General features: G+C 53.9%; 9 protein-coding genes across 9 annotated transcripts; 2 read left to right on the top strand and 7 right to left on the bottom strand.

The window, feature by feature from the left end:
* Nucleotides 1-1,228: 1,228 nt before the first annotated feature.
* On the bottom strand, nucleotides 1,229-1,780 carry CCMA1212_003649 (uncharacterized protein; the record flags this gene model as incomplete). Its single annotated transcript, XM_073700989.1, has 1 exon — nucleotides 1,229-1,780. The coding sequence occupies one exon, from the start codon at nucleotides 1,778-1,780 to the stop codon at nucleotides 1,229-1,231; it is 552 nt and encodes a 183-aa protein (XP_073560089.1).
* Nucleotides 1,781-2,178: 398 nt separating this feature from the next.
* CCMA1212_003648 (uncharacterized protein) lies at nucleotides 2,179-3,986 on the bottom strand (the record flags this gene model as incomplete). The annotated part of the gene is made up of 2 exons (XM_073700988.1): nucleotides 2,179-3,220; nucleotides 3,286-3,986. 2 exons carry the CDS (start codon nucleotides 3,984-3,986, stop codon nucleotides 2,179-2,181), a joined length of 1,743 nt encoding a protein of 580 aa, XP_073560090.1.
* A 2,918-nt stretch (nucleotides 3,987-6,904) lies between these two features.
* CCMA1212_003647 (uncharacterized protein) lies at nucleotides 6,905-7,189 on the bottom strand (the record flags this gene model as incomplete). The annotated part of the gene is made up of 1 exon (XM_073700987.1): nucleotides 6,905-7,189. The coding sequence occupies one exon, from the start codon at nucleotides 7,187-7,189 to the stop codon at nucleotides 6,905-6,907; it is 285 nt and encodes a 94-aa protein (XP_073560408.1).
* An 8,319-nt stretch (nucleotides 7,190-15,508) lies between these two features.
* CCMA1212_003646 (uncharacterized protein) lies at nucleotides 15,509-17,257 on the bottom strand (the record flags this gene model as incomplete). The annotated part of the gene is made up of 6 exons (XM_073700986.1): nucleotides 15,509-16,024; nucleotides 16,091-16,509; nucleotides 16,570-16,647; nucleotides 16,709-16,810; nucleotides 16,893-17,169; nucleotides 17,252-17,257. 6 exons carry the CDS (start codon nucleotides 17,255-17,257, stop codon nucleotides 15,509-15,511), a joined length of 1,398 nt encoding a protein of 465 aa, XP_073560409.1.
* A 327-nt stretch (nucleotides 17,258-17,584) lies between these two features.
* Nucleotides 17,585-18,705, top strand: CCMA1212_003645 (DNA oxidative demethylase ALKBH2; the record flags this gene model as incomplete). The annotated part of the gene is made up of 2 exons (XM_073700985.1): nucleotides 17,585-17,686; nucleotides 17,743-18,705. 2 exons carry the CDS (start codon nucleotides 17,585-17,587, stop codon nucleotides 18,703-18,705), a joined length of 1,065 nt encoding a protein of 354 aa, XP_073560410.1.
* A 61-nt stretch (nucleotides 18,706-18,766) lies between these two features.
* Nucleotides 18,767-19,871, bottom strand: CCMA1212_003644 (Dehydrodolichyl diphosphate synthase complex subunit NUS1; the record flags this gene model as incomplete). The annotated part of the gene is made up of 3 exons (XM_073700984.1): nucleotides 18,767-19,245; nucleotides 19,308-19,719; nucleotides 19,776-19,871. The coding sequence occupies 3 exons, from the start codon at nucleotides 19,869-19,871 to the stop codon at nucleotides 18,767-18,769; spliced, it is 987 nt and encodes a 328-aa protein (XP_073560411.1).
* A 723-nt stretch (nucleotides 19,872-20,594) lies between these two features.
* Nucleotides 20,595-23,200, top strand: CCMA1212_003643 (Exocyst complex component sec10; the record flags this gene model as incomplete). Its single annotated transcript, XM_073700983.1, has 2 exons — nucleotides 20,595-20,790; nucleotides 20,862-23,200. The coding sequence occupies 2 exons, from the start codon at nucleotides 20,595-20,597 to the stop codon at nucleotides 23,198-23,200; spliced, it is 2,535 nt and encodes an 844-aa protein (XP_073560404.1).
* Nucleotides 23,201-23,301: 101 nt separating this feature from the next.
* Nucleotides 23,302-24,926, bottom strand: CCMA1212_003642 (tRNA-dihydrouridine; the record flags this gene model as incomplete). The annotated part of the gene is made up of 5 exons (XM_073700982.1): nucleotides 23,302-23,947; nucleotides 24,051-24,375; nucleotides 24,495-24,597; nucleotides 24,697-24,760; nucleotides 24,880-24,926. 5 exons carry the CDS (start codon nucleotides 24,924-24,926, stop codon nucleotides 23,302-23,304), a joined length of 1,185 nt encoding a protein of 394 aa, XP_073560405.1.
* Nucleotides 24,927-25,567: 641 nt separating this feature from the next.
* Nucleotides 25,568-26,316, bottom strand: CCMA1212_003641 (uncharacterized protein; the record flags this gene model as incomplete). The annotated part of the gene is made up of 3 exons (XM_073700981.1): nucleotides 25,568-25,927; nucleotides 25,998-26,116; nucleotides 26,184-26,316. The coding sequence occupies 3 exons, from the start codon at nucleotides 26,314-26,316 to the stop codon at nucleotides 25,568-25,570; spliced, it is 612 nt and encodes a 203-aa protein (XP_073560406.1).
* Between the last annotated feature and the right edge of the window lie 139 nt (nucleotides 26,317-26,455).

Here is a 26,455-nt window from a genome sequence, read left to right as displayed (position 1 = left end):
CAAGCCCAAGCTCCCAGCATGCTTCATAGGCATGCTGCATATCCTTGGGCCGAATGAGGAAGACAATAACGGCAACGACCATGCGATCTGACCAAGTGCATCGCCCAACACATCATGTCTCGACCAATCCTCACCACCCCCTCGACCGGTGGAGACGAGCAAAAGCTTGCGTGGTGCCGGCTGTTACAGACTGCGACGTCTCTCCAACCCAATGCACCGCACGCTTGTTGCATATACAACCCCCCCCCCCCCCCTTTTTTTCTGGCCTTTTCCCCCGTCGGGCTTGCATCTCACACCGGAAGCCTCTGGTTGGTCCCTGTTGTGGTAGTACCATCTGCTACTAGTAGCATTGCCTTACTCTCCCCCGCACAGGGATTCAAATTACCCCAGAGTTGGGCTGCATCTGACGAGGGAGGGGGGGGTCTCCCCGGCTCCACCCTCTTCTCCCAGGGTCCTTTTGTTGGGAACGAAGCAAAGCAAAAACCTGGAGACTGACGATGACTTGGTTTCCCGCATTCAAGCGCTGGCACCGCGGCGGCGCCTGACTCCGACAACCTACATACGAAGTACATGTACACGTACCTGCGAGGGAGCCATTCCCTTTTGCTGTTCCTTGTTTCAGTTGTTTGCCGGCAAGCGCCTCTCCTCCGTGTCACTGCGGGACTTTGGACTGCAAGGAGACGTTAGGCTGATAGCAGCATCGTCACAGCACCTCAAGTGCCACACACCCTCTCATGTACCATACCTTACCTTACAACACACATAGACCTCCCCTCTGTCCGTTTCTGCTGCACCTGCACCTGCACCTGCACATACCTGTCTGAGCCCATCTCTCTGTACGAATAGCATCAAAAAGGACAAGCCTCTATACATAGCGTAGATTGACACGGCCGCCCACCGCAATGCCTCATAGATAGATCAAAGAAAAATGGACAATATAAACATTCTCCTATATCAGTTCTCCTGCCATCCGCCGTCCAATCGTCTGCATGTCCGCTGCTTCTCTCATCTTGCCCAACCGCAATGTAATGTAGACCGCGTACCCTCACATCAAAACCCCATCATGACGTTCGCCCATCTAAGCTCCTCCAACTAACCGCCATCAGGTCGCCAACAGCCCTCACGCACCATTCACGTAACGCACCGCAACGCACCGTCTTTTTATATAATGTTTGTCTTTTATTCCGTTTGCTTGTGTCCTGTGGATTCCTATTTACAAACGATGCATCTACTGTCCAACCCAGAATCCATCCCGTTGTTTTGCCCATCTCATGAAGAAAAGAAAGGAAAACCCAAGTCCATGCCATGTTGTGCCCCAGATTCTTAGCCGAGTATATCGCCCCCCTTCCACATTGCTCGTACAACAATTTTTAGCAACAATTAGGGAAAGAAACAGAAGAACCCATGATTTCCTTTTTCCTTTTTTTTTTGTTGGCACACAGACAAACGCCGATAAACATTGAGAAACAATAAGCCCTTGAGCCGCCCAGATATTTTGATATAACGCGTGATTCAGAAAACACAAAGGAGAGACAATCGATATGAGAGAACAACTGAAGGAGCAACTCTTCGCAATCGTCAAATTAGGTATATGACGGGAAAATGCAGAGTAAATGAAATGAAACAGACAGTACAGAGACGGTGTCGTGAACCGTCGTATAGCCGGGATACCCTGGCCCTCAGTTGTCGAACCAAGGGAAGAAAATGAAGAGGCTAGTGAAGGAAAATTAGGCGGCCAAGGTGAAGTCACCCGACCACCACAAAAGGTATCTCGTGACATGTCCGTGTCCACAGTGACAAAATTGCCATTGAGGCCTTCGTCGTGCTTTCGCCTCCCGATGACGCCGGCCTGGCAGCGCCAACGGCTGAGTTGTCGTGACCGGCCCCAACAAAAAAAAAAAGGGGATTCCGCGTCCCGCTTGGGGCTCAATTGGACCAAGGGAATTAGGTAATGTTTGAATTGAATCATGGAATCGAAGGCAGGGACGCAAATCACCGGAATGCGACACAGGTACCCCGGATCTGCGGTCGCTGGACGGGGGCTGAAGGTGGACACGGTTGTTTGCCTAGGCTGGTGGCACCGGGCGCGCAAAATCCAGCCAAGCGCTCAGATCGCTGTGCTGCTCGTGGCATTGGTGTACGTCAGCCAATTGCATGTCGATGATGATGGCTGTCCGGTTATTTTCGCCACCCGACGTTCCAGATGACATGGGCAATGTCGCGGGCGGTGTTGACGGTGTCGATGACCCGGCCAAAGATGCCCTCGCTGGATGACGTCTCGGGTTGGTCGCATGGCATGAACATGCCTGACGGCGTTCGACGCATGCCCGCAGGCTCGTCAAGGAGACTGTTTGACGACGTCGATCTGTGCAATCCGCCAGCACCAGTGTCCTTCGGCGGGGACAGCCAGCCAACGCTGGGAGCCTGCATCGCTGCATCGAGATCGTCCTCGTCCTCGTCAAAGAAGAAGCCTCCAGACGGCTTGGAAGGGCGCAGCGTCTCCTGAGAGGAGGAAGGCGACAGTAGGGGGCTGCGGGCACCGGTGCTGTGCTTCATGGCCGATTCGCGAGAATCCGGGCTGTCTTCCTGGTATTTGAGAGTGGTGGACGGGAGCATGGCGATGATCTTGCCCTCAGCAGTATAGGACTTCCTTCGGGCGTGCTGCTTTGTCAATGGGCGTCGTTTTGACCTGACCCGCTTCATCATGACTCCATCGTCAGAATCGCTTTCGTCACCAAAGACGTCCATGTCCATGTCGACATCGTCATCGTCCTCGCCCTTGACGTCGACGGCGATGCACTGTTCCACCTGCTCGTTAAAGTGAATATGCTTGCGCTCGGGACAAGGCGACGTGACGCTCGACGACTCTGTAGATGTAGCGAAGGCGCTGCTGTTTTCGTGGCTCATGCGCCTGGAGGAGAACGAGAGCGAGACGTAGTCTGTGTGTGCCCGCCCCAGGCCAGGTCGCATTGCGCTTTTCCGATACTCCTGAGCGTGAACGGCGGCCGCGGCCTGCTTGAGAAGAGAGGCGCTCGACAGTGACCTCTGAAGCATGATTTCCGACATGCTTCTCTTCTTGAGAATCGTCTTCTTGTTCAGATTGACTAGTGAGCTTGATTTTGATAATGAAACGCTGGACGGGCCAGTCTTGTTAGCAGACACGTTGCGCTTTCCAGACTGGAGAGGGCCGTAGAGCCAAGTGACGTCGTAGTCTTTCAGCCTAGCAAAATATTAGCACACAGGAAACAGCAGCGAAGCAGCCACACAGGAAGGGGGAAAGCATACCAGTTGAGTGTCTCGGGAGATATCGTCTTGAGGTTGTTTTTGGCCTTCATCCATGTTCGCCACGAAGCATTCTCCAGCCTTGCGCTGTTGGGAAACTCTCCTCTTTTTGATATAATGTACCTCCACGATGACCAAATGTCCTCCTCCCTCCAGTCGTGGGACAGATAGTCGACTTGGCGAGACGGCTTGGCCGCTATGGCCGTGTCGTCTTCGGCATGGTCGCTGAGTTGGGGGCTGTCCGGCCGTGAGGTGCTGACGGAGCTTTCATGTTCGACAGGCGAGACGTTGTAGGAGTCTCCCGTGCGAGGACTCGGCGGAGGCTCTAGGTTGTCGTCTGGACGAATCTGTGGAGGCAGATACAGCTTGTCGGCCGTGAAGGGCGGCAGGCCAAAGTGGTCCTCGGGAGACTCGTCTATTGACAAGGTCTCTTCAGAATCGGAGGCAATGGAGAGGTTGCTGGAGGGAGTGGATGTGTAGGAGACGTCTGCCGATTCGATGTGGGCAGTGCGAGGAGACGAAGGCGCTGAGGAGTGGTCGGAGTCGGAGAAGGACTTATTGGGAGGATGGGCGTACGGATTCGACAGGTCGGCCATATGGTGATGATATGATGACAGTGAGCCGCTGCCCAGGTTGGACTGGGAGTGAGAGCGCCGCATCGGAGCTGAGAAGTAACTGTCGTCGCTGGAGAGCACGGCTGTCATGGTGAATTCGGCAGACAATGCAACGACGTGCGTGCGCGGCTCGACAGCACAAGAGCCCTCTGTTGCCGGATCACAAAGTCATGAGAAGCAGCAGCCTGCTTCAGCATCCACCGACGGCTGTTTGTTGAGAGACGGGGACCCGGCTTGCGTGGTGTAAGTGTCCGGGCGTGGGCGAATGAGAGGGCGAGGATGATGCCGTCAGCGCTGCAGGTTCGGTCGGTAGCGGGAGCCGATTTTCAGGTCACCTGCGCACCCACACAAAACACGCAGCGCAAAAAAATTAAGACGAAGTCTCGGTCTCTGTTCCTGGCAAAGTACACGCGGGAGAGACGGGCCAGCGATCACGGACCAGGGGAGGGACAGAACAGGGCCTGGTGGGATGCGATTGAGGGTGGAAAACGAGACGAGAGAAGACTAGAAGCCAGAAGAAGAAGAAGAAGAAGAGGAGGAGGAGGAGACTGGATTCCCGAGGCAAAGAGGCAGCGTGCAAAAGGCAGTGCCGGCAAAGCAAATTGATGGACCAGGTGACTTGATGACAGGAGATGGCGATGCCGAACGGCTGTGGGTTCCGGCGTAGCGTTCTGGAGCTGGTGAAATTGGAGGTGGCCAGCGAGTCCGGGGTGGAGCGAGGGTAGCAGCCGCAGTGGTGAAACGAGAGTCGGCTCAAGAAAGAGGACGGCGAGAGGGAGCAGATGCAGGGGACCGGAGCCTCTGATAAGAAAAATAGAAGAGAAGAAAAGGGAGGAGGAGAGATATCGAGCAAGTGAGCGAGAAGAGAGGAGTGGAGGAGAGGAAGGGTCCAGGCAAGAGTCAGCGCTGGTTCGAGATAAGAGACGAGAGTAAGGGCACAACTTCTCGTTCCAACCGATCCAGTCTAACACAATCGAGACAGTGCCAGAAAATCTGAGCGTGAAGAAAAGTAGACCAGGCGGCGACAAAGCGGATCGCAGCTGGGGAGCCGGAGGCGTAATAAGTGGTTGACGGGCCTCGCAGGAAAAAACGGAGGCCCGGCCAGATGGTTGCTGGCGATGGCATTTTAGCGCAGAGGCCGCTAGTCGCTCCCAGGTCCCAGCGCTGGAGGGTCGCCAATGGGGAGCGGCGCTGGAAGAGCCGGAGAGCAAGACAAGAGACCAGACCAGGTTCCTACCTCTACAGTACAGGCACTGAAAGTGAGCACCTCAAGGGCAGTTGCTTCATTCATTGTACTCGCTACTCGGCCGCTGCCCAGACCCAAGGTGCGGCGCCCACGTATGCGGTACGACTGCCGAGCCACGCACACGCACGGCTGTCACCCTGGTCCGAGTCTCTCTCTCCCTCTCCTCACTTTTCATCTTTTCTTCCCTGCCCTCTCGTCCAGGTACGCGCAACAACACAGCACACCCACGCTGCCTTAGCCAAAACTTATTTTTTCCTTCTCCTCTCTCCCGCTGCCCTGTTTTCGCCTCTTTGTGCGGATTCGCCGCCGCGACAGGTGGAGTACACCGTAAGGTACCTACCTAGTCCTTGTACCAAGTGCGCGCGGGTGCGAGCAGCCAGCAAACTTTGGCCGGCACTGTGCCTGTTTTAGCACCGCGGTAGCCCAGCGCTAGGCCCTCTGCGCCCTTGGGCTTCCGCTGTTCACGGAATCCGGATGGCTGTTGCGCGGGCCACTAGCACGAAGTTCCAGAAGGGCAAGGGCATCCACCACCCCCCCCCCCCCAAGCCACGACACGGCCATGTACAGGTACCGCTGCTGAGACGGGCAAGAGGGCAGTCCTCGCACGAGGTGAGGGCATGAGTGGCGTGCTGGTTCCGGCAAAGTCACGGATACGGCGCCCGAGGCGCTGAGCGGCATGCGGCGCCAGGTACTGTGGCGACGGAGAATACCTACTACCTACCTACCTTTGCCGTATGCGACAAGGGATTGGGTTCATCCGGTCTGAGAGCTCGAGGCATCAGATGCAGAAGAGGCACGTAATAAAACTTCAGACCGCAACCATGCCAGCCCATGGCATGTTCACCAAAGTTTCTAATAATGCTGAAAACAATGCTGCCTGCTAAACTCGCCTTAGTACCGCTATTGATTTGCATGTGCTGCTACCTCGTCCATACCATACCATACCTACCTTACACCACGACCTGATCCTTGGGCCCACGCCGCATCGGCATGCTGTATCGATTCAGACCCAGCCCAACTGCAGCGGCACTGCTCGAACGCTCTGTGGGTGTCCCTGCTCGCGACCTGACTGGGCGCTGCTCCCTCTTGTCTCTTCATTCCGGTGCGGCGACCAATCTCGCGGCTCTGCCCTCGACACACCCGGCCCTGACTACTACTACTACTACTACTGTATACTAACATGGAGGCATTCACAATGAAACAGCAGCTTCCCTCTGGATGGTGCACCACACCGCATGCACGGCACGTATGAAGTACATGAATCTATTGAGCCAGAGCTGCCATATGACCAGGTCCTCCATATTGCGGCCTGCATATCCAAGCATCCAGCCATGGGACGCGGAGAGCTGCGAACCTCGTCACTGTCCCGTCACCAGGTTTGGAACACGCACGAAAAAAGCATGGACAGCCTTGTGTCGCAATCATCATGTCACACCTCGACCTCTGGGCAGATGCAAAACCTCTCAATCCACCGTTCTCCTGTTCCAGAGACTGGCAAAGGCACAGTGCAGCCGCCCACGCGTTGGCAACAACGCAGGCATGCAATTGCTCCATACCCGAGCCGATGAGGTGCGAGCACGACTTGGGAAAGCCACCGGCTCGAATTGATGCAACCAGACCAGAGCCTTGTCCCGCATCGGCCCTCAGGGTTGGCACGGACGAAGACGGCGGTTATCGGTAGTATGAATCCAAAGCTTCATGGATGGGCTGGGCTTGATATCAAGCTTCATACACATACCGTATAGTTCTTCGCACAAACACCCTAGATATCACGGCCAGCACAGCCCTCCGTGTAAGCACACAGAAGGCCGCCTGCCCGTGAGCATTTCATCCAATCTCGTCCCGCCGCTGTGGAGCTTTGAGGATTCCGCCGCCCAACTCCCATCCAGACAGGGGGAGCGGCGCCGTTGACTCGCAAAGGCTTTGCCTGCTTGCCCTGCTGCTGCGGCTTGTACGAGTACGTGTACCGTCCGAGAGACGCCATGGCAGCCTGTATGCACGCCAGCTTCTCGGCTCGCTTGCTGCGAGTGCGATTGGCGATCTGCATCGTTTCACCGCTGGACGAGAAAACCACCTAGCGGTAATCAGCAAGGTAGCAAGGCAGATATCTCCCTGCTTTACTAGCAGCCCCTAGAGGACGACTATACTAGTATGAGAGCAGGGAACAAGTCACAACAACAAAAAGCATAAGAGAGATTCAGAAAAGAATGCCAGACTGGAAATTGGCCTGAAACCTCCCATTGCGGCCCGGTGCTTCGGTCAGAGGGCGCGCCGGAGAGCCAACAAGCCTTCTCAAGTTTCATTTGAAATTTGATATAATGTTTTTGCTGCCCAACGTCCCCTGCCCAGGTGAGGATTTTTTTTTTTTTTTTTTTTTTTTTTTTTAGAAAAAAAAATCTCTTGGCCGCGATTTCGTGCTCGCCCAGGAATGGATGGAGCCAAGGTCAGCTGGACAGCATCCTTGTCGTTGTCGTCGCCCTGCTCGATGTGAAAAAAAAAAAAAAAAAAAAAAAANTGCTGTTCAGTGATGATCCCGCCCTCGCAGCACTGGTGGTTGATAATGACAATTCTTGCTTCCCAAACTCGGCACATCCATGGCCAAAAAAAAAAAAAAAAAAAAAAGCAAAGCTGCTGCAGAGGGAAAATCTCATAGGAGTCCACCGTGATGCTACCTTGGATGCTAGACTTCTACGAGTAATAGGACCTTATGTAGGACGAACGTCCCAGTACCTCCCTAGTAAGCCCTTGTGAGTGCCACAGCTGCCGCAAGATAAGAGGCCAGCGGCTATCATGTGCGAGCTGTGTTATGTTGATGTGAGGAGAGCAGAACAGTGCAACCTTCTTCGAGACAAATACAGAGTACTTGCACCGCGTGATAGAGAGGTATCAAAGCCAGAGACAAGACAGGTCCAAATCTGAGTACACCAACTCGAGATCGGACCGGTAGTAGTAAACGCCTCCACTGAGATCGGAACTGGGTCTTCTGGTTTTGTTTGAGGGAGAGAGTCGTCGTTGCACCCGCCACATGGCGTAGAAAAGGAGTATGGGCATTGGTACGAAGAAAAGAATCTGTGGACGCTGTCAGCCGCTGATCAGAGAGTCGAGACCTTTGACAATGTCTCTCTTCTTCCTTCTGTACCAATCTTCCTTTGTTACTGATCTTTTCTCCTCTTTTATTCTGCTTTTTCGAGCTCCAGTCTCACCTTGCCGCTGCCGCATGTGTGGACATCCGGAGGTGGGCCTGGGGCGGAAGACAGGCAGAGAGAAGAAAATTCTATCCCTATCCCTGCATCCTCCCTCCTCCTCCCTGGACATTGATGCTTGGGAGAGCAGCGTGGGGCCATGTGTGGCTCCTCTCATGGTGCTCCGTACCTCGTACTTTGACTTGTCCACGGCATGGCTTCAGCCCTGGCAACGCCAGAAGCCATGCATGCTTGCATGGAGAGCTTGGTCGCCAAGCTGCCACGCTTCCTTCATGGAGGAGCGACAAACTTTGGTAAAATCTCGCACGCTCATGAGGCGTATAGAGAATAACACGAGTTTGTACCCTGGTGCATGACAAGGAAGCTGAAAGAAAAACTTTTCCCTCCCTCTCATGACTGCTCACTAGGTCTGACTATTACTCGTACCTCCCACAGCTATTTCGCCGCTTGGTAACTCGTGGTGAGCAGAGGGGCGAATAGCTAGCGGGCCGGACCTGAGCATAACCAAGAATGGCAAAGTTGGTGGTGTTGCGACTCCTGGGGCTTGACGAGCTCTGATTCGCCATCCCGCTGGTGGCGGCTGGCTTCGAGTAAGTGGGAAAGGCCGAGGCTTTCAATGATCGCCCGTGGACCAAGGGAAGGACCCTAAGCCGCCCAAATAGGGACCTTGGTGAAATATTTCGCCGCAACCGAACATTCCTTTCCTTCGGCCCCCGGCTCGGGGAGAAGGGCGGGCATGGCGTTTAACCACCGAGGTTCCCATTATCCACAAGGCACCGCCATTGACGATTGCAGGTCGAAGATACGATATGGATAGGGTAACCTCGTACTATGTACTGCTTCTCGGTATTAGCAATAGAACTTGAGGGACGCTTACGCGGTCGAGAGGCCTGCAACGCTCCGTAAAAAGCTCCATTATGAATACTAAACCTCCGGATTCTCTAGCTCAAGTTCTCCGGACTACTAGCTGCGAAAAAGCTGGAGTACGCTAAGGTTGGTCGGGGTTCCTGGGGAAGAAGCAGACCAGAAAATTCCCCGATCTCAACTGAACCTGAGACCTGCTTTCTGGAAGGCTTATGCAGTAGGCAGCAGCTGGCGCAAAGCTTGTCGACGCCCGCTTGAGCTCCGGCAATGAGATCCAAGAATTTTCATGATCCCACGTTGATGAAATCGGACTGCGTTGTTGAAGCAGGCATTTCATGTGAATTCTCGTACGCAATCGAAATTACCATCCTAGGATACCACCCGATCTAGGTAGTTGTGGCTGCTGGTCCCCTGTTTTCCTGGGCGCGTTTCGAGGCTTCAGCCACCAAAGGAAAGTGCCGTTTGCCGCCGTCCCAGAATCCGACTTCTCCCGTTCCCGTCAAGGACCGTCGACCGCCAAAAGACGGCGCGGCGGCGGCTCTACCTTTGGCTGTGGCTCTTTGTGGCTTCTCGCTTTCGTTCCATTCCGCTTCGATATTCATCCCCCCTTTTCATAGGATGACGAAGAGTAAGAGGATCGAACCGAGGCGGGGAAGACAAACCCAAAGAAGGTGTCTCCAAGTTCTTTGGTACGGTGCAGAGTCCACATGTCAGACTTTGAGCTCTCGACTTAATCGTTGATCCGCTCATTGGAACGTCCCCTCGAAATCCGCGAGGTACAAGTGCGTCCTGGCATACGTTGAAGTCATATGGATGTTGGCCGATGGCCCATCCCACACAATGCGAACCCATTGGCTCCCGTGGAAGCCCGTTCTGTTCGAGGCACTAATTGCACCTGTTGTATATCAAGATCGACATCGTGTGGAGGATCATCGCCCTCTGTGGCTGGTGAACCTGAACTCTGGGTTTGCCATACGAAGCACCCCTGTCGCGGCAGACCCCTCCACATGGTGCCTGTGTTGGCGACAATGCCGGCGCCTTCCGCAACGTGTCGAGGTGCATGTCTCGGATATCAAGGGCAGCCGTTTTCTGACAGTGATTTGCCGATGAGATAAGGTACAGGAAATGTTTTGGACGATCAAGACTGATTGAAAAAGTTGAACGTTCAGTTCTGGGTTTACGATAGGTGGATTATGTAACGTTGTAAGGCAGGTAGCACCTGCGTCGTGAGCACGTTCGTCGTTTATACACACCGAAGAAGGAGCAGCACGAGTTGCTGCCGAAACATGCATTTGCCTTGATATTCAGGCCGAACTGGTAAAGCATCTCGATTTCTTCGCCATACTCCAACTCTACCCCTGCCCAAGACAAGCATCTCCCAGATCCAGAGAGCAATAGTTTGGCTCCAATTACGTCTTCGTACCTACTTGTATATTATGCTTTGCAAGGGCCGCCATCTTGCACATCACTACGCGCTAGTGCCTGGGAGAAGCCACTCTTCCGTTACAGCTTCGTCACGAGAACCAGCTGAGAATCCTTCTCCTTGAACATCCTTTCTCTCCGTGCCATCTCACATCTAGTTTGTCTGCCTGGACACCGCTTCGCCGCGGACCTCCCCTCCCAAACAACCGATACCTAATGGTGATGCAAGCGATATGTAGCTACGAGGGAGCTACTGGAATCCGGATGCATGCTCCTATCTGATTGGAACTCGAGGGCCACTGCTACGAACCTTGTGCGGCCAATCACGTCTTGCCCTCCTCAAAACGGCACCGTACGGTCAAGCAGACGCTTGTTCAGAAGCTTCCTTGCTTTGGGAATAACCTCTGGACGGCCAAGTCACCACTGCAGTCGTCAACGGCCTATCAAGCTGCATCGTGGTGGGATGGCTAGCGCACAGCCCCTGTTATGCGGCGCCGAAGCCTGCTTCCCCCACATTTCGACGCCCCGGCTTCTCCCCAGCGCTACCACCAGGGATCCACGAACTCGAGCCTGTATGCAGCCGGCAAGGATGCCTTGAATGCGTCGATATCGGCAGCTGCGTCCTTTTCGTTCACCTACCTTAGATATGTTTCATCAACCAACACCTGATCACAGAGCTGCAGCTGTAGCGCGGTGGCAAACATCTGCGACAGCTTCCAGCCCAAGAAGTTGATGTTACATAGCAAGTCAGCGCAGGAGAGTCGCTTTACCTAGCAGACCCCGCTGGGCGAAGTACTTCCGGATGCTCGATACAACCCTGCTACACTTGCTTGAAAAAGTTCCGAAGCTGAGAATTCTCGTCTTTCGACTCGATACTGTGGTTGCCATTGCACCCTGAATCCCCGTCTTTCCGATACCTGGTCGATACTCACACGACGGAAGACATTATGTACAGCTCCTCATTGATCCCTTTACTTGCAATCCTCACCTTCAGCACCAGCATAAAGTCCAGTGGCTGTTCATGCATAGGACTTTACGGAATTTATGAATCGTGAGATGTTGAAAGAGGGGCAACTGGACCATAAGCGATTCCAACCGCCCCGCAGGATGGCACTCTATCGCGGCACAGAGTCCATCGAAGGGGGGCGTACGAGTGGTCGGATATGCAAGGCAGAATGGCACCACGCCCTCTGTCGGAATATTAACGGACGATGCCTTGAAAAAGGGCTATGCAACTACTACGAAGCCTACACCCTCCCCGCACAGCTCTACTGCAGGGAGATGCCTGCTCGACCCGCTTCTTGCTTGCCCCACTGCCAGCATTGATGAACCTCGTCGAGCGAGAGGGGCATGCAGAATCTCTTGACAAGCTGGAGGCTTCACCTGCAAAGCGAAGGTTACTACGGAGTACTGGTGCTGACACAATTCGGTAGTATGGCAACAGACTAATACCCAGAAGTACGAGGCATCCTCCCCCAACACCACCATGTCAACACCATTACGCCAAAGTGCTGGCGCACCTCCAAAGGCACAGCCATCTATCATATGAGCTAATCTGTGACCTGATACTCTTGTGGTTTGTCGATGAGAGAAGCGGATATACGGAACGCGGCCAGCTTTAATTGCATATCCCCACGTCTACCGCACATCCCCAGCTCTCTCTTCTCGCGCCGCCTGGTTATTGATTACTCATGGTTTCTTGGTACTTTGGCTCACGTTGACCAGGCACTTCATACAGTGAAGACGGCCTCGAAGTAAGATGCTGCGCTTTGCCAGCACACAGTCTGCCTTCATCATATCTCACCATCTCGGTTCTGTGTTTCCGGATCCCTGTTGTTCAAGGACGGAGAGGGGGCCGGTTGACAAGTGATATCAGTTGCATTAGGCCCAATAGCACCATCGGGACATGTCACTGTGAGTTTGCCTTTTGACACAAGAGTGTCTACCAAGGTACGAACGAGGAAGCTACGGTGTTTGTGTGTGTGCCGCCCGGCTCGGCCGCATCCCCGTGCCGTCCTTGCCTGTGAAGAGCTGGTTGCAATGGAGCGGAAGCGATGGTCTACTAGCTGACTTGGCGATAGACTTTCTCCTTCCCCTTGGGCCTGCGCTGGCTCTGACGATGTCAAATGCTGCAATAGCATCTCACGTATCATTCCACGAATTAATTTTCTACGGAATACGTAAGTAGTATCCCGGCATTGGATGATGGAATAAAGCAACAAAGCTATGATGGCCCGCTGTTCCCTGCATGTCGTCTGTCCACCAGACGAGGCAGCCGCAAACGTCCACGGAGGCTTGAATGCAGTGCAACCTCCTGGCTGTAGATATGCTACACAAGAGCGCATTAGCCCTTGCATTGTGCAGCCGGTCAGAGCAGAAACACTCGTACAGGTATATTAACTGCGGTGTGAAGCGCCCGTACTAATTTGCAAATCCGGGGTGTCTTGTTCCCTATCTTGCTTCTCGTCGTTGCAAGCTAGGCGCGGCACCTTATCTCGAACCCCGGCTGCGCTGCATGTTGTGCAGAAAGGACGTTTGCTCCGCCAGGCAGATAACCGCCGAGCAAGGGAAGAAGGAGGAAAGGATTACTACAAAAGAATGACTACTCTGCAAGGGTGGCTTTTCTTTTGCTTGTTATCTCGCTCCTGCTTGATCCGTGCTTGAAGGGAGGGATACGACAAAAGGTTGGTAGGAGCAAAACCTGATTTTGATGCCCTAGAAGTCAAGTTCTCGTTTCTTTCCCAACTTTCGAGTCTCCTCACGGCAGGGCCCGTGTCGAGTTTTCTTTATCTAAGCCTGCATGCAGATATGTAAAATGTGATAGCTCTCCGTACATACTGCATCTGCGGACTGTATGTACGCGCTGGAGAGCTCCTGGGAGTGGGAAGCTTGGGAGACGCCGCCGATCGTGATTGACGAGGGCGCAGAACCAGAAGCAAGCTTGTTGCTCTTCGCATTGCTTTTTACCGTTTTTTTTTTGGTCCTTGGTCAACAGACCTTTACTCTTCTATGCATACGTAGCGATCCTGCCTGGCACAAGGCAGAGCTTTCTAGGTGCCATTTAGGAAGTACAAGTACTACGGCAGTCCCATTCTCATAGCATCATACGGACCTCAGAGTCATACCGTACCGTAAGGCGTACCTACGGTGCAATAGCAGATTGCTCTATTGGTGGACAGATTCGACGAATGGGCTTCCAGAGCTGGGATGTGCGCAGGCCCAGAATCGCGCCTCCTTGTCCTCGCAACAAGGCGGATGGCTGACGAGGTACACTTTTCTTTGTTCAGCTCCTACTTCTTTTTACCTGCTTATTACCCCATTAGCAATTGGCTTTGAACGAGTATCGGTGTTACTCCCTAAGGTATGTTTCACGCAAACGTGCTCTCTCTCTTTCCTTGAGCTTGTCAACTGTTTGCAGAAAGTACTTTCGAACTCAAATAAGAAAACACAAGCCGTGGCGAAAGACGCTCCTATGCAGTTGTTTGCTTTCGGTGGGGGTCGCATGAAGATGAAAATGGCTGGCATGCGGAGAGGGAAGAAGAGAAGAAGAAGAGATAACTGTGCGGGTGAGTGGCTTGTGGAGTGGCTTGATTACGATGCCGGACAGGCGATGGATGGATTGTTGCTGTGAAGTAATACAGGCTACTATCTATTCTCGATATCAATGGCTTTGCGTTATTGTGATGCGATGGTTTGAATTGGTCTGATGTCGTGAGCTGAGGTTGAGCTGAGGTCGAGTGGTTCAGCTTTCTGCCGGGCAATGAATGGTGCAAAGAGGTGAGCAATTGCTCGTTCTACGAGTCCATGACGGGTAAAGAAAGTTGTATGCCCAAAGATTTTGTCGTTGGCACTTTGCTTTTTGGCTTTGCTCTTTTTTTAGCATCATCCTAGAACGAGCAGTTGCTGGATTGAAATGGCTTCCCTTTTTACATACATGGCTGGAGTAGGTGAGCCTCCGTGCCCTGAACGGTGGCCGCGACAGCCGGAAGCATCTTGTCTGTACATGTAACCAACTTAAGCCCCCTATACTCGTCCCAAGAATGAGGAAATGATCACGCCATGCATAGCCCTGATAAGTGGGATCCCAAAAATCAGCTGGCAAAAGAGAGCTGTACCTTACATTCACCTACCGCAACAATGCAATTTGTCGGTGAAGGTGGATGGAGGTGCCAGACTTTGACCACCCAACTCTTCCTTCTCTTCACCACCCTGCAGCAGAGCTTCAATACAAGAAACCCAAAAAGGAGCTCGGAATATGAGGATCTGATGCCATCAGGTAATAATTGCAAGATTATGCTTTCCGCTGCATCCATGAAAGAAAGGCAGAGCTTTCACTAGCTCCTAGAGCTTCCAGCAGCAATGCGCTTCGTCACACCATGTGAAAAAAAAAGACACTGGTTCTCGACCGACATACAGGGTGAAGAGGAACTTGCATTATCGTGGATTTGACTGGCACACGAGAAAAAAATAACTGGAGCCAGCCAGCTTATCTTTCAAAGAAGAGAAAAGAAAAAAATGCTGACGCAAGAAATAGCAGACGGCGCTGGTTTCTTAGACTCTTTACGGCGGTCTTGCTTCACGCTTTTTGTCGTCATGGGTGGCGCCCAGCAAAACCCGGCCTCGTTCGCAAGATAAGGTTCATATCCGCGTCCACCCCCTCCTTTGTTTCTCATCCTCTTGCGGCTGCCGATCTGTAGACGTCAGGTACCTTACTCCGTGCGGGCATCGACGTTGGGCCCTGCATCGAGTACGAGTACGAAGATAGGTCCTTCTTCTCTCGCGCAGCTGAAGCAGTGTATGAGGCGTTTGCGTTCCAAAGACCGGACAAACTTGGGAATCGGTGCCTCTTAATCGGTGCCTCTTGGGAAATATCGGTCCTAAGCTCGCGGAGCAAAGGCGACTTCTGGCGGGAGACGGAAGCTTGCGCAAAACATTCGCTTCGCGGGGGCCACGTCCCTGACCTCGTGGATGAGCACCTGGCCGTCCTTTTCCGCATCGCCCGGCGTGAGGAGCACCCCAATCTCCTTGTTGATGCGCTGGCAGATGTCGTCCAAGGGGGTCGCGTCGTCCGCCTTGACGGCGAAGCAGTGGACGTGGACGAGCGGGAGCTTCGCCTCGGTGTGGGGGGCGAAGAGCTTCTCGTGGCCCTCGTACAGGCCGCGGAAGTTGTGCAGAAACTCAATGGCAGAGGCAGGAAGGTTCATCACAAAGTGTGAGACCGTGGGAGGGACGGGGATCCGGATGGGTTCCGGACGGGGGCCTGGGGCGCTCCTTGATGCTTTCTGGGGGATCAGGGCGCAGTCGCCTCGCTGGGACGCTTCCAGAACCAGGTCGGTGCCTTTCTTGATGAATTCATGTCCGTCGTAGTTGAAGGGTTTGACAAACTCTGAGACCTGGCGTCGTAGGTTAGTCCAGTGAACGAACGGGGGGAGGCGAGGGGGGAAGAGCTTTTTGCCCACCTTGTTCCGCTTGATCACATCTGTGAGATACTTGTAACTCTCGGGATTCTTGTCGTTTGCCCAAACAAAGACCCCTTTCTTGCCCGCAGGAGCGGCAAACGGCCCAATGCCCGCCATGACATCGACGACGACCTCGCCAGGCTTGAACAAGCTGACAATCCGCTGGTGCTCCGTGCCGAGCTTCGTATTCCAGTATACTTTTGAGTAATCGAACTTGAATGTGCATCCGGCCTCGCTGACTTCGACGAGCATATCGTCAGGTCCGGCCAAGACTTCGTAGCTGAAGGTTCGGTACTCGCTTTCTGTGCCGACGTTGTCGACCTTGTTGATGACAGTGCGGATGGTGGGATTCTTGTCCATGATGACCTGAGCAATGATGTGCTTGTAGGGAAGGTATTGTCCTCGTATGTTGAGATGAGCTTTGTTGATTGTGAGCGTGGTTCAATGAGGCTATAGTAGGAAAAGGGGGAGTGACTCACCAACATGACCAGCGGTGTTGAAGCCGACGGGGATCTCTCCGTGTAAGTCTTCTGGCAGTATTGACCTCATGACATCAACTGCTCGTCAAATTAGAATCTCTCTCCATTTTCCACAGGAACGATGCAAAGTGTCTCATACGGTAACTCCATAGATCGTAGCCAATGTGAACATCATAAGGGACAACCTTCAACTCCCCCAACTTTGAAGCCTCCTGCAGCACGGAGCTCCATGTTTCCGGTACTTTATATATATGAGTTAGCATTCAATCTTTGATGATATCGAAAACCGAAAAGACCAATGTCAACCTGGCTTGTAAACGTACCATCAGGTTTGATATGCGGCTTCAACACAAGACACTTTTTCCCCTGTGCCGCAAGAGCAGGATCCGGATCCGCAGCACAGACATCGAATCTGTCCAACGAGAACACTTCCTTGGTCTTCTCAAGCTGCTTGCGGTACTTTGAGATGAGCCTGTTGTCCCGTATTGAAGCCGCAGCGGTGGGCAGTGTTCTCGAGAAGAGCGATCTATCGAGCACTTTGGCAGCTCTGGCAGCGGCAGGGGCTCGGAAGAGATTCATCAGAACTTGCTTATCCGAGTCCTTTATTATCCCATATGAGATTCAGGATTAGTAACCCGCCTGTATATAGTACCTATACGTATTGAATTGTGCGACCACTTACCTCCATGTCTTCAAGAAAAAAAAGTGCTGTTTCTTTACAGGTTACTCACTCGTGACTAGGAAATGCAAGGCTTGCGGCGGTTGAAATTTTGCGTGCGGAGTACGTACAGATCTGCACCGCCACGTCTCCGAGATCTCAAGGGTCGAGTGGGGCTGGGAGCTGTGGCGCGAGCTCCGGGTGACAAGGCTGTGGTAGGTGGTGATGTCACGGTCCAGTACTCAATAGACATGTGAACGCGCTTCGATCCTTCACAAACACTTTGATTCTTCATTTACTATACATACTTCTGTGATGCTGAATGTGACAAGAAGTACGCTATATTGCCTGAAGAGGATGTCACAGAAGCGAACAATTGACGCCTTCTTTGGACCTCCTCCAAAGCGGTCCCGCAGCGAAGTCGCCAAAGGAATAAGCACAGAGGAGCCAAATGAAATCGTGAGTTTAGGTGTGCCAGACATAATTTCTCCATTGATTGACTTACAATTGGGCAGGTTCTGAAGTCTCAGCACTCAAAATACCCGTTTCCAATTGCTGAGCTCCCAGCATCTATAAGCAAAGATCTATCATCCCTACCAGCTCGCCCCCCTCGGGCCATTAACAATGAACCAGACCTAGATCTCCTCTATTTCGAGCCTTATGTGCCGGATTATCTGGCGCGCCAACTCTTCCAGTTTCTACGCGCAGAGCTACCGTATTACAAGGTAGAGTATCAGATAAGACGAGGAGGCATTGCGACTCAGATACGCACGCCGAGGCAAGTCCTCGTATACCCACCTCAGCGCTCCAGACCAAAAACAGTTCGTCAGCTGATGCGCAGAATCAACAGATACACCACAGTCTTTGGTCTTGACGAGACATCGAGATTCGACAAAGATGGTCTCGTAGTAGACGCAAACACAGGAGTCAAAGTCTCGTCAGATAGACGCTACGACAAATACCCCCCTCGACCTATCCCCAAATGTCTCGACGACCTTCGGCAATCCACCGAGGCAGCCACGGGATGCAAGTTCAACTTTTGCCTGGTCAATTACTATTCCTCAGGCGCAGATAGTATTTCGTTCCACAGCGATGACGAAAGGTTCCTTGGCCCGGATCCTGCCATTGCCTCCTTTTCGCTAGGCGCACGACGAGATTTCCTCATGAAGCACAAACCAGTCGCACCAGAGCAAGGCGGAAAGCCAGCTTCCAAGTCGCCAACTCTAAAGTTCCCCCTGAACAGCGGCGACATGATACTCATGAGGGGAAGGACACAGTCCAACTGGCTCCATTCCATACCGAAGCGCACGGGAAAGAACCAAGAAGACGGAGGCAGAATCAACATTACTTTCAGAAGGGCCATGGTGAAAGGGGGGACGGAAAATTATTACAACTATAATGTCGGGAGTGGTCCCGTGTATCGCTGGGACAAAGCGAGCGGTGCCATGATGCCCTGGAAGCCCTCGTCGAAAGATTAAAATAATAATACAGCAATCTATACGAAACTGGATATCTGTAGAGGCTCTTCTTCAAGTTGGTCTATTTGCCGCGACGCATCTGAGCAGAAGAAAATTTCCTCAAGGCTCTTAGAAATACCTGATAGCCAAATGTCTCGTTGTCTTGCAGGCAGAAGATCTCAGTCAGTCGAATTTGCCATGGCGGATAGCCCGACAGCTCGACGTAAGGGGTGAAGAGGATCAACAAGTCTGGCTCGGGAAGGATGCCCTCCGACAGCTCAGCGTCGACGAGCTCTTGAGAGATGTCTCGCGGGGAAATCTTGCCCCGTTGTGACATGTCCGCAAGGGTTCGGGTGAGGTCCACGATGGATTCTCGGCCGTCCTGGTAGGAGATGAGGTGAAGCTGGAGGTGGCCGTGCTTGCTCTCCTCGAGCATCCGCGTGGGGAAGTCGTCCTTGTGGGGAGAAGTCACAGACAGGCTTGGGTGCTCAGTGCCAAAGTAGAAGGTGAATTTTTGTATGACGGCTTCGTAGACTCGAGGCATGTGCTTCTTCAGGACTCCTGTGCATGCCATGTTAGCTTCTGATGCGTGTAAGATACGTTCTGGGCTGAGATGCTCTTACCTGATTTTTCGTAGATGGAGAGCATCGGAATCTCTGCGCAGGCACACCACGTTGCAAGCTCAGCCGTCTCCTCGATCAGTCGATCGACATCGGTTTTCGCCCTGTGGTCCACCTCGGTCTTCAGGATCGCACTGAGATGCTTGGGTTTCTTGCTCAGCCCTTCGACGTCCCGTCGGATGTACTGCGGCGTCGCGTGGTGGTAGTAGAGTATCGAGGAGATCTGATAGGCCACGCCGTGCCAGGTCTGCCGCGACTTGATGTACAGGGAGAAGATGCCATGCATGAGGGCGAAGACGAAGACGAAGACTTGGTTCTTCAGGAAGCGCCTAACTCCAAGCCGGGATCTGCGCTGAACTTGTGCGCCTTTGCTGTTCATGCCAACCGGTCCATCGTTTGGGGCGGGAAGCGAAGCCTGCGCGGTGTTAGAGATGCTGCCGTTGTGCTGGGATTGGCGCAAACTGCTCGTACCTTGAAGATGGCCTGTCTCTGGGCCTCGGTCAGAAGAGCATGGCCGTGTCTTTCGTCGACTCTGTAGGCCTTTGTATCGCGGACAGAGATGGGCATGCTGGATCTGGGCAGCCTCGAAAGACTGACTGACTGACTGAAAGCAGTAGAGCAGGTATTAGGAGAGGAAACGTCGTCGATGAGGTGGTTCGCCGTTGGTAGGATGTAAGGCAGTAAAGTAGGTACAATGTCGGGCCGAGGGAAACGACACCAGCTGCGCGCCCTTGGATTGTGGCAGCTGCCGCTATGGCGAATCGAGGCGAGAGACTGACGACGTGTCCATGCAGCAAAGACTGCTGGGGAGGGAGAAAGTTGGGGGAGAGAGGCGAAGCAGATGAGCTGCTGCTTGGCTCTCGGCGAAGCAAATTAGCACCAAGCACCAAGCAGCTGTATGTAAGCCTGATTTTGGCGGGATTTGCATGTGTCCTCTCTCCTGAGTGGCCGCACCAGCCACGGCATCGTGTGGCGCAGTCGGAAACGTCGCAGGAAGCTGTGGCGTGGCGGGGCTCAGGCATCATAGCCTGTGGACAGCTTCGAGACTTAACTGGTGGTTCACGTAAGGTGCCGTCTTACCTATAGGGGACATTCCAACAGTTGAAGCAACTTGACGGGCGGTTTCGCAACGACGCAACGCGGCACCTCTGGCCTCGGCGGGATTGTCGCACGACTGAGCGCGGCAGATGCACCTCGATTGAAGCATCACGGCACGGCATATCGGATCCTCCTCGTCAGACGACATACATGTAGCCCGCTGATGCGCCTTCGCCCTGCCGCTTGCCAACCATGGACCGGTCCAGCGGGCCCAAGAGCATCTTCCCCAAGGGCCCCAACTTCACCCTCGAGGACTTTTCCAACAAGGACTTCATAGTCAGGGACTTTGTGGATAGTCTGGCAGAGAGTGCCATGCCCTCGGCGCGTCGCTCCGGGCCGTCACAATCCACAACCTTTGACCCGAAGCCGCTGATCAGGAGCTTTGAGAGTATGGGATGCGACGCTGGGGCGGGGAGATGGAAGAGAAAGGGGAGCGTTGACTGACAGAGATCTTTCCAGATGCCTTGTCTCAGCTTGCCGTCCTTGGAGACGAGCTTCAGGAGAAGGAGTCCGAGCTCCTTTCCCAAGTGCGCCGAGCCGAAATCCAACACGACCAGACCCTCGATACCCTCGGCCGGAAACTCGACGAAACCATGGAATCATTTGAAGCGTTGGACATATCATTAAACCCGAACGGCACCAACGGCGCGGACGGAAAGGCCGATAGTGGAGGCAACATTGCCGTGCAGATTGGAGAGAAGCTGGACGACCTGGACAAGAAGAGGAGAAGAGCGCAGGACACCATCTTCTTGATAAATTGCTGGACAGAACTCAGCGAAACCGGGCTGTTATCGTCGCTGGAAGACATCAGGCGGCAAGGCGGCGCAGAGAACAAGGTGCGGTGTGCCGTCATTGCCCGTCAACTCATGAGGATCAGCCAACAGCTCGACCCGCTGGCCTGGGGAGCACGGAACGGCAACAGGGCTAGTATAGCCAGTTTCGCCACGTTGACAAACAGGGCGCGGAATACGCGAGAGATTCTCGAGAAGTTTTGCGAGACGCTGGAGCAGGATCTGCTGCAGCAGTTCAACAACAGCTACAGGCGGCAGAACTTTAACGACATGAGGGAGTGCGCCAAGGTGCTGTACGATTTCAACGGAGGCGCCAGTGTCATTGCCATCTTTGTGAACCAGCATCAGTTCTTCATCGACCGGGATCAGTTGATGAGTGACGAGATGGCAGCCGACGGGGAGATGTGGGAGGCTTTGGCCGACCCGGATGCGGAGCCGCCTGGGATCGAGCCCAGTCTGCAATCACTCATTGACGAGGTCAAGATTGTGATGCAAGAGGAATCGTTTATAATCAAGCGGGCGTTCCCGTACTACGAGACGGTGCTGATCAAATTCATTCAGCGCGTATTCCAGCAGTCGATACAGCAGCGGCTGGAAAAGGTCCTCGACAAGGCCGAATCAGTGTCTACTCTAGCCTTTCTCAGATCATTACACTCGTCAAGGAGCTATATCGGTTCCCTGGTGGAAGACTTGAAGATGCACGGCTTGACTGAGCATCCAGAGCCTTGCTCAGCGCAGATTGCACAGGCCTTGGATCAGCAGCTGGACGAGCTCTTTGTCCCCTTCCTTGTGGGAAGTGTCTACATCGACCGGGAAAAGAAGAGTTTGGAAGAGCTGTACGGCTCGCTGCTCTTCAAGTTTAACCTCTTCCACTCGAGGCGGAAGAAGGCGCCGTCGAGCTTCATGGCGTCTCTGGCCCAGCAAGGCACGCAGCTGATACAGTCTGCCAAGGACGCCTATCTCGAGCGTCTCGAGTCGTCCGACCTGTCGGCCACCCAAAAGGCGATGATGCTGCGGGTTGCCGGCCTCCAGGACAAAGACGACGATCACGAGATTGAAGTATCCGACGAAGACGGGATCCTGTCGGTGGCCAACGCCAAGAGGATGCTGAAATGGTTGGCGGAGAGCGTTCAGAGAGTGCTCGAGCTGGGCTCTCAGCTGGACACGCCAAAGGACGTCAACATACTGCTCAACCTGCTGCTCACCAACATGGGCCAGGTCTACATCGAGACTGCGCTGGACGCAGCACACTACCAAGCCACCGTCCTGGAGAACTCCAAGACGGAGCCAGACATGTCATATCTGCCGCCAATCCGGGCGGGTGTGACGATCTCGGGCCTCATGGAACGCTTCATCAGCACGGTGCTCATCCGACTCGCCGAATCCAACACGACGGTGCGCAAGAGCATGGAGGCGCAGAAGAAGATGGCCATTGACACCATCGAGAAGAAGACCAACGCCATCATGAAGATCTCCATCGACGTCATCGTCAACTGGGTCATCAAGTCGCTCGGGACGCAGAAGAAGCAGGACTTCCGGCCCAAGGACGGCGAGCTGGAGTCGCTGCAGACGGCGACGTGCCTGCACATCTGCACGTTCCTGGCGCGGGCGAGCCAGCAGGCGATGCAGGCCGTCGACGGGCACAACGCGGACAAGTTCTTCAGCGAGCTGGGCCAGGTGCTGCACTCGCAGCTGTTTGAGCACTTCAAGCGCTTCCAGGTCAACGCGACGGGCGGGCTGATGGTGACGCAGGACATTGCAAAGTACGTGGCGACGCTGCGGGCGTGGCCGCTGGCCAAGGACGTCGAGACGGCGATTGAGATGCTTACCGAGATTGGGTCGCTCTTCATCGTCGGGCCCGAGGCGCTGCGGGAGAAGGTCCGGACGCTGGCGCCGGGGTCGAGCTCGGTGAGGGGGAAGCTGAGCAAGGCGGACTTCAAGGCGTTTGTCCAGAAGAGGGACGATTCGGGGTCGGCGGGCATACAGGGCATTTTGAGCGGCTTATAATATCTATCTATATAGGGGGCCACTATCTATACATGGTCGACTTTTATTTTTCATCCTGATTTGGGTTATCCCTCTTTTCATGCGCTCCAAAAAGCTGGTATCTACAAGTCTCTCCTCATGCCCCCCCTTTGCCCCGTATGCTCCTCAATCTTTTCATCCAAGAAATCAATCAGATCCGCCATGTTTGCGAATTCCACCAGCCCCGCCCTCTCCTTCTTGTTCAGCAGCGCAGTCTTGTCGTCGCCCATGCCCGGCCCGCACATCTCCTGGACGTGGTGCACGACGAGCTTAAGGGGCAGCGGGCAGCGGGCGACGTTGCACATGAACGTCTCGACGGCTTCCCACGGACAGCGGGGGTGGCCGGCGAAGAGGGCCGGGTTGGCGAGGAGGCCGCGGGCGGACATGAAGCCGGCGAGGTTTGTGTTGCTGGGCTTTGGTTGTTGTTGTTGTTGGTGGGGGGTAATACCAGCAGAGTGTGAAAAGGATGTGTTTGGGGGATCTTCTTTAAGGGTAAGAGTAGCGAGATCGGGGGTTGTTGCTCGTATGGGGAGGGCGGCGAGATCGAATACGTCGCCGGAGAGGAGGATGGGGAGGGTGCGGGAGTACTTTTCGGTGAGGATCTCGAGGGCTTCGGTGCGGATTGGGGTGGTGGAGGGGGTGTGGCGGGTGCGTGGGTGGATGGTGATCCAGTCGACGAGGCGGTTCTGGGGGTGGCCGATGACGGTGTCGAGGTAGTCCATTGTTTTCCTGTGACGTTGTTAGACGAGCTGTATGAGACGCTTCATCCTCATTTGCGGTCATTCTCATGTCAGTGATCAGTGCGTGGCATCTCACACCGGCAAAGACTCACCTCAGATCATCGTGAACCCGAATCTTGACGCTCACGCTCCTCCCCCTGGGACTATCAACATCCCTCTCCATGCCCACGGCCCATCCCTCTCGCGCAAGATGCTCCCTCGTCTCGACGACCATGTCGCGCACCAGCTCCCGCTTGTTCATGAGCGCCGCGCCGAGCGTCTCCGCGCAGGCCCACGACTGGGGGCATCCGCAGTTGAGGTCCACGCCGGAGACGTAGGGCGCGACGAGGGTCGACGCGCGGGCGAGTTCGAGGGGGACGTTTGCGCCGAACTGGACAATGGTGGGGGGTTGGATGCCGGTTGTTGAGATTGTGAAGTCTGGGTATTGCATCGTCAGTGATGATAACCTGGGGCATCTTTTTTTTTTTTTTTTTAAACTCTCATTTTCAGGGTTGGGGTTGGGTGAGTGATGGATGGGTGAAGGGCAGAGTGCGTACCGCTGTCTCGGGCGAATTGATTCCTGTTAAACTCCTTTGCGAGAATCATTGGCGTCCAGCATAGATCGACGCCATACTTGTGAACGGTCTGGCGAAAGGCGAGCTGCATAGATGAGAAGATTCATCAGCTTTTTTGACTCCTTCTTTACATCAAATGAGGCCAGAGGGGTACATGGTGAGAACTTGCCTTGCTGTAGCGCACCATGGGCGCACACGCATATAGAAACCGGTCCTGCCTCCTCGCCGCATCAAAGATCTTGAGGGGACTATGAATTTCATGTCAGCTTCTCATTCGTCAAACACTTACCCTGCAAGTCGTCAATGTTTCTTATGACCTGCGAGGAAATTTGGTGTATGAGCGTTGAAGAAGTGAGAGGATACGTACTGTGGGGAGGGTATTGGTGCATCTTCGCCTCTGCTGATTGAGCCCATGATGCTGGTTGGATGAGTTTCGTGATAGTATTACGAGTGTAAGTTTCGGATGAGAGACGATGGATGATGAGATCTTGTGGCGTATGAATAAGCTTTTTTTCCAGCATACTGGTGAGGCTAGACGGCAGCCCCACTGCCGACGCTCAGGCGCTAAAACTACATGTAAAAAGCTTGGCTGCTGCATCGAGTTGAAACGGTTTCAACGGCTTTGAAACGGATTGAAACACACATCATAATTCCTCCACAGCAAGCTGTATGTATATATCCCAACAAAGAGTCTCATTGGCCGTTCAGATTTATAAAGAAACAGATTCACATTTCATATCTGCTGGGCACCCCAGTGGAATGTGAAATCAAGAGTCATGCTCTGTGTATTGAATCCCATCTCTATATGTCGGTACATTGCCTGTACCGATTGGTATAATAACAAAAAGTGAGGCCAGTCTCGCAGCAGGGATAAAGGCATTATTGTTTGCTTTTCTCGGCACGCTGCCTCTCATAACAGGAAACAAGGCAAGACGAAGAGAAAATGAAGAAACCAACACCGAAAACCAACCATTGACTCATCGTACATGTTGACGTATAATTCACACTTTCACCCATCATTAATCCATCTATTACTGGAAACCAGTCCAGTAGCCTTAAATGGCGAAAGCAACGGCAGCACCAACAACGGCCAGAGCCATGCCGCCGACGGAGCCAAGGGCAGCGGCAGCGTTGGTGGTGGTCGCAGCAGCAGCAGAGCCAGTGGTGCTGCTGCCGCCGCCGCTGGACTGGCTGGCGGACGCGGCGGACAGGACGCGGCCGCCAAAGGGTCCGCTGCTGGGGGACTGGTTGGAGCTCTCCTTCTCGGCGGCGGACTTGAACATGGCCAGCGTCTTGTCGGCGTTGGCGTTGACGGCACCGACCATGCCGGCGCTGCAGTGGTTGCCGACGGTCTGGGAGCAGTAGAACCAGAGGGGGGTGGTGGTGTCGTTGACCGTGACCTGGAAGACGTTTTTCTGCAGACAAAGCGTCAGTACTCTTGTCACCCCACCAGAATTGTTTCATATATGAGGGTGGGGACCTCACGTTCTCGCCGGACGAGGTAGGGAAGAAGCCCGAGTAGAAGCCGCCCGAGGCCTTGGGCTGGCACGGCTTGGCAAAGTCGGCAGCAACGACGGAATGGTTAAGGGCATGGTAATGGAATTCTAAAAAGAAAGGATTGTTAATCAATGATCCTATCAAGAAAAAGATCGAGGAGCGTTGGTGACATACCTAGAATGTCGCCCTTATCCGCCTTGATGTCGTTGGGGGAGAAGTTGAGGCCGCTCTTGCCGACGTCGATGCGGATTGTCTTTGCGCTGGCGACGGCGGAGAGAGCAGCAACGGCCAGAGTTGAAAAGAGCATCTTGGCGGTTGTTTGTTTGTTTGTTTGGTTTTGTTTCGAGAAGATTGTTGAGAGGAAGAGGAGGATAAAGGATGAGGTTGTTTGTAGCTGGAGATGATGCTCGTGTGGGTCGTGGTTGTTTGGCTTGTGGGATATATCA

This window comes from Trichoderma ghanense (assembly GCF_004382785.1).
Source record: "Trichoderma ghanense strain CCMA-1212 chromosome Unknown scaffold_3, whole genome shotgun sequence".
Lineage (NCBI taxonomy): Eukaryota > Fungi > Ascomycota > Sordariomycetes > Hypocreales > Hypocreaceae > Trichoderma > Trichoderma ghanense.
Note: the sequence above shows the minus strand (reverse complement) of the source record. Positions and strands in the feature narration are given on the sequence as shown.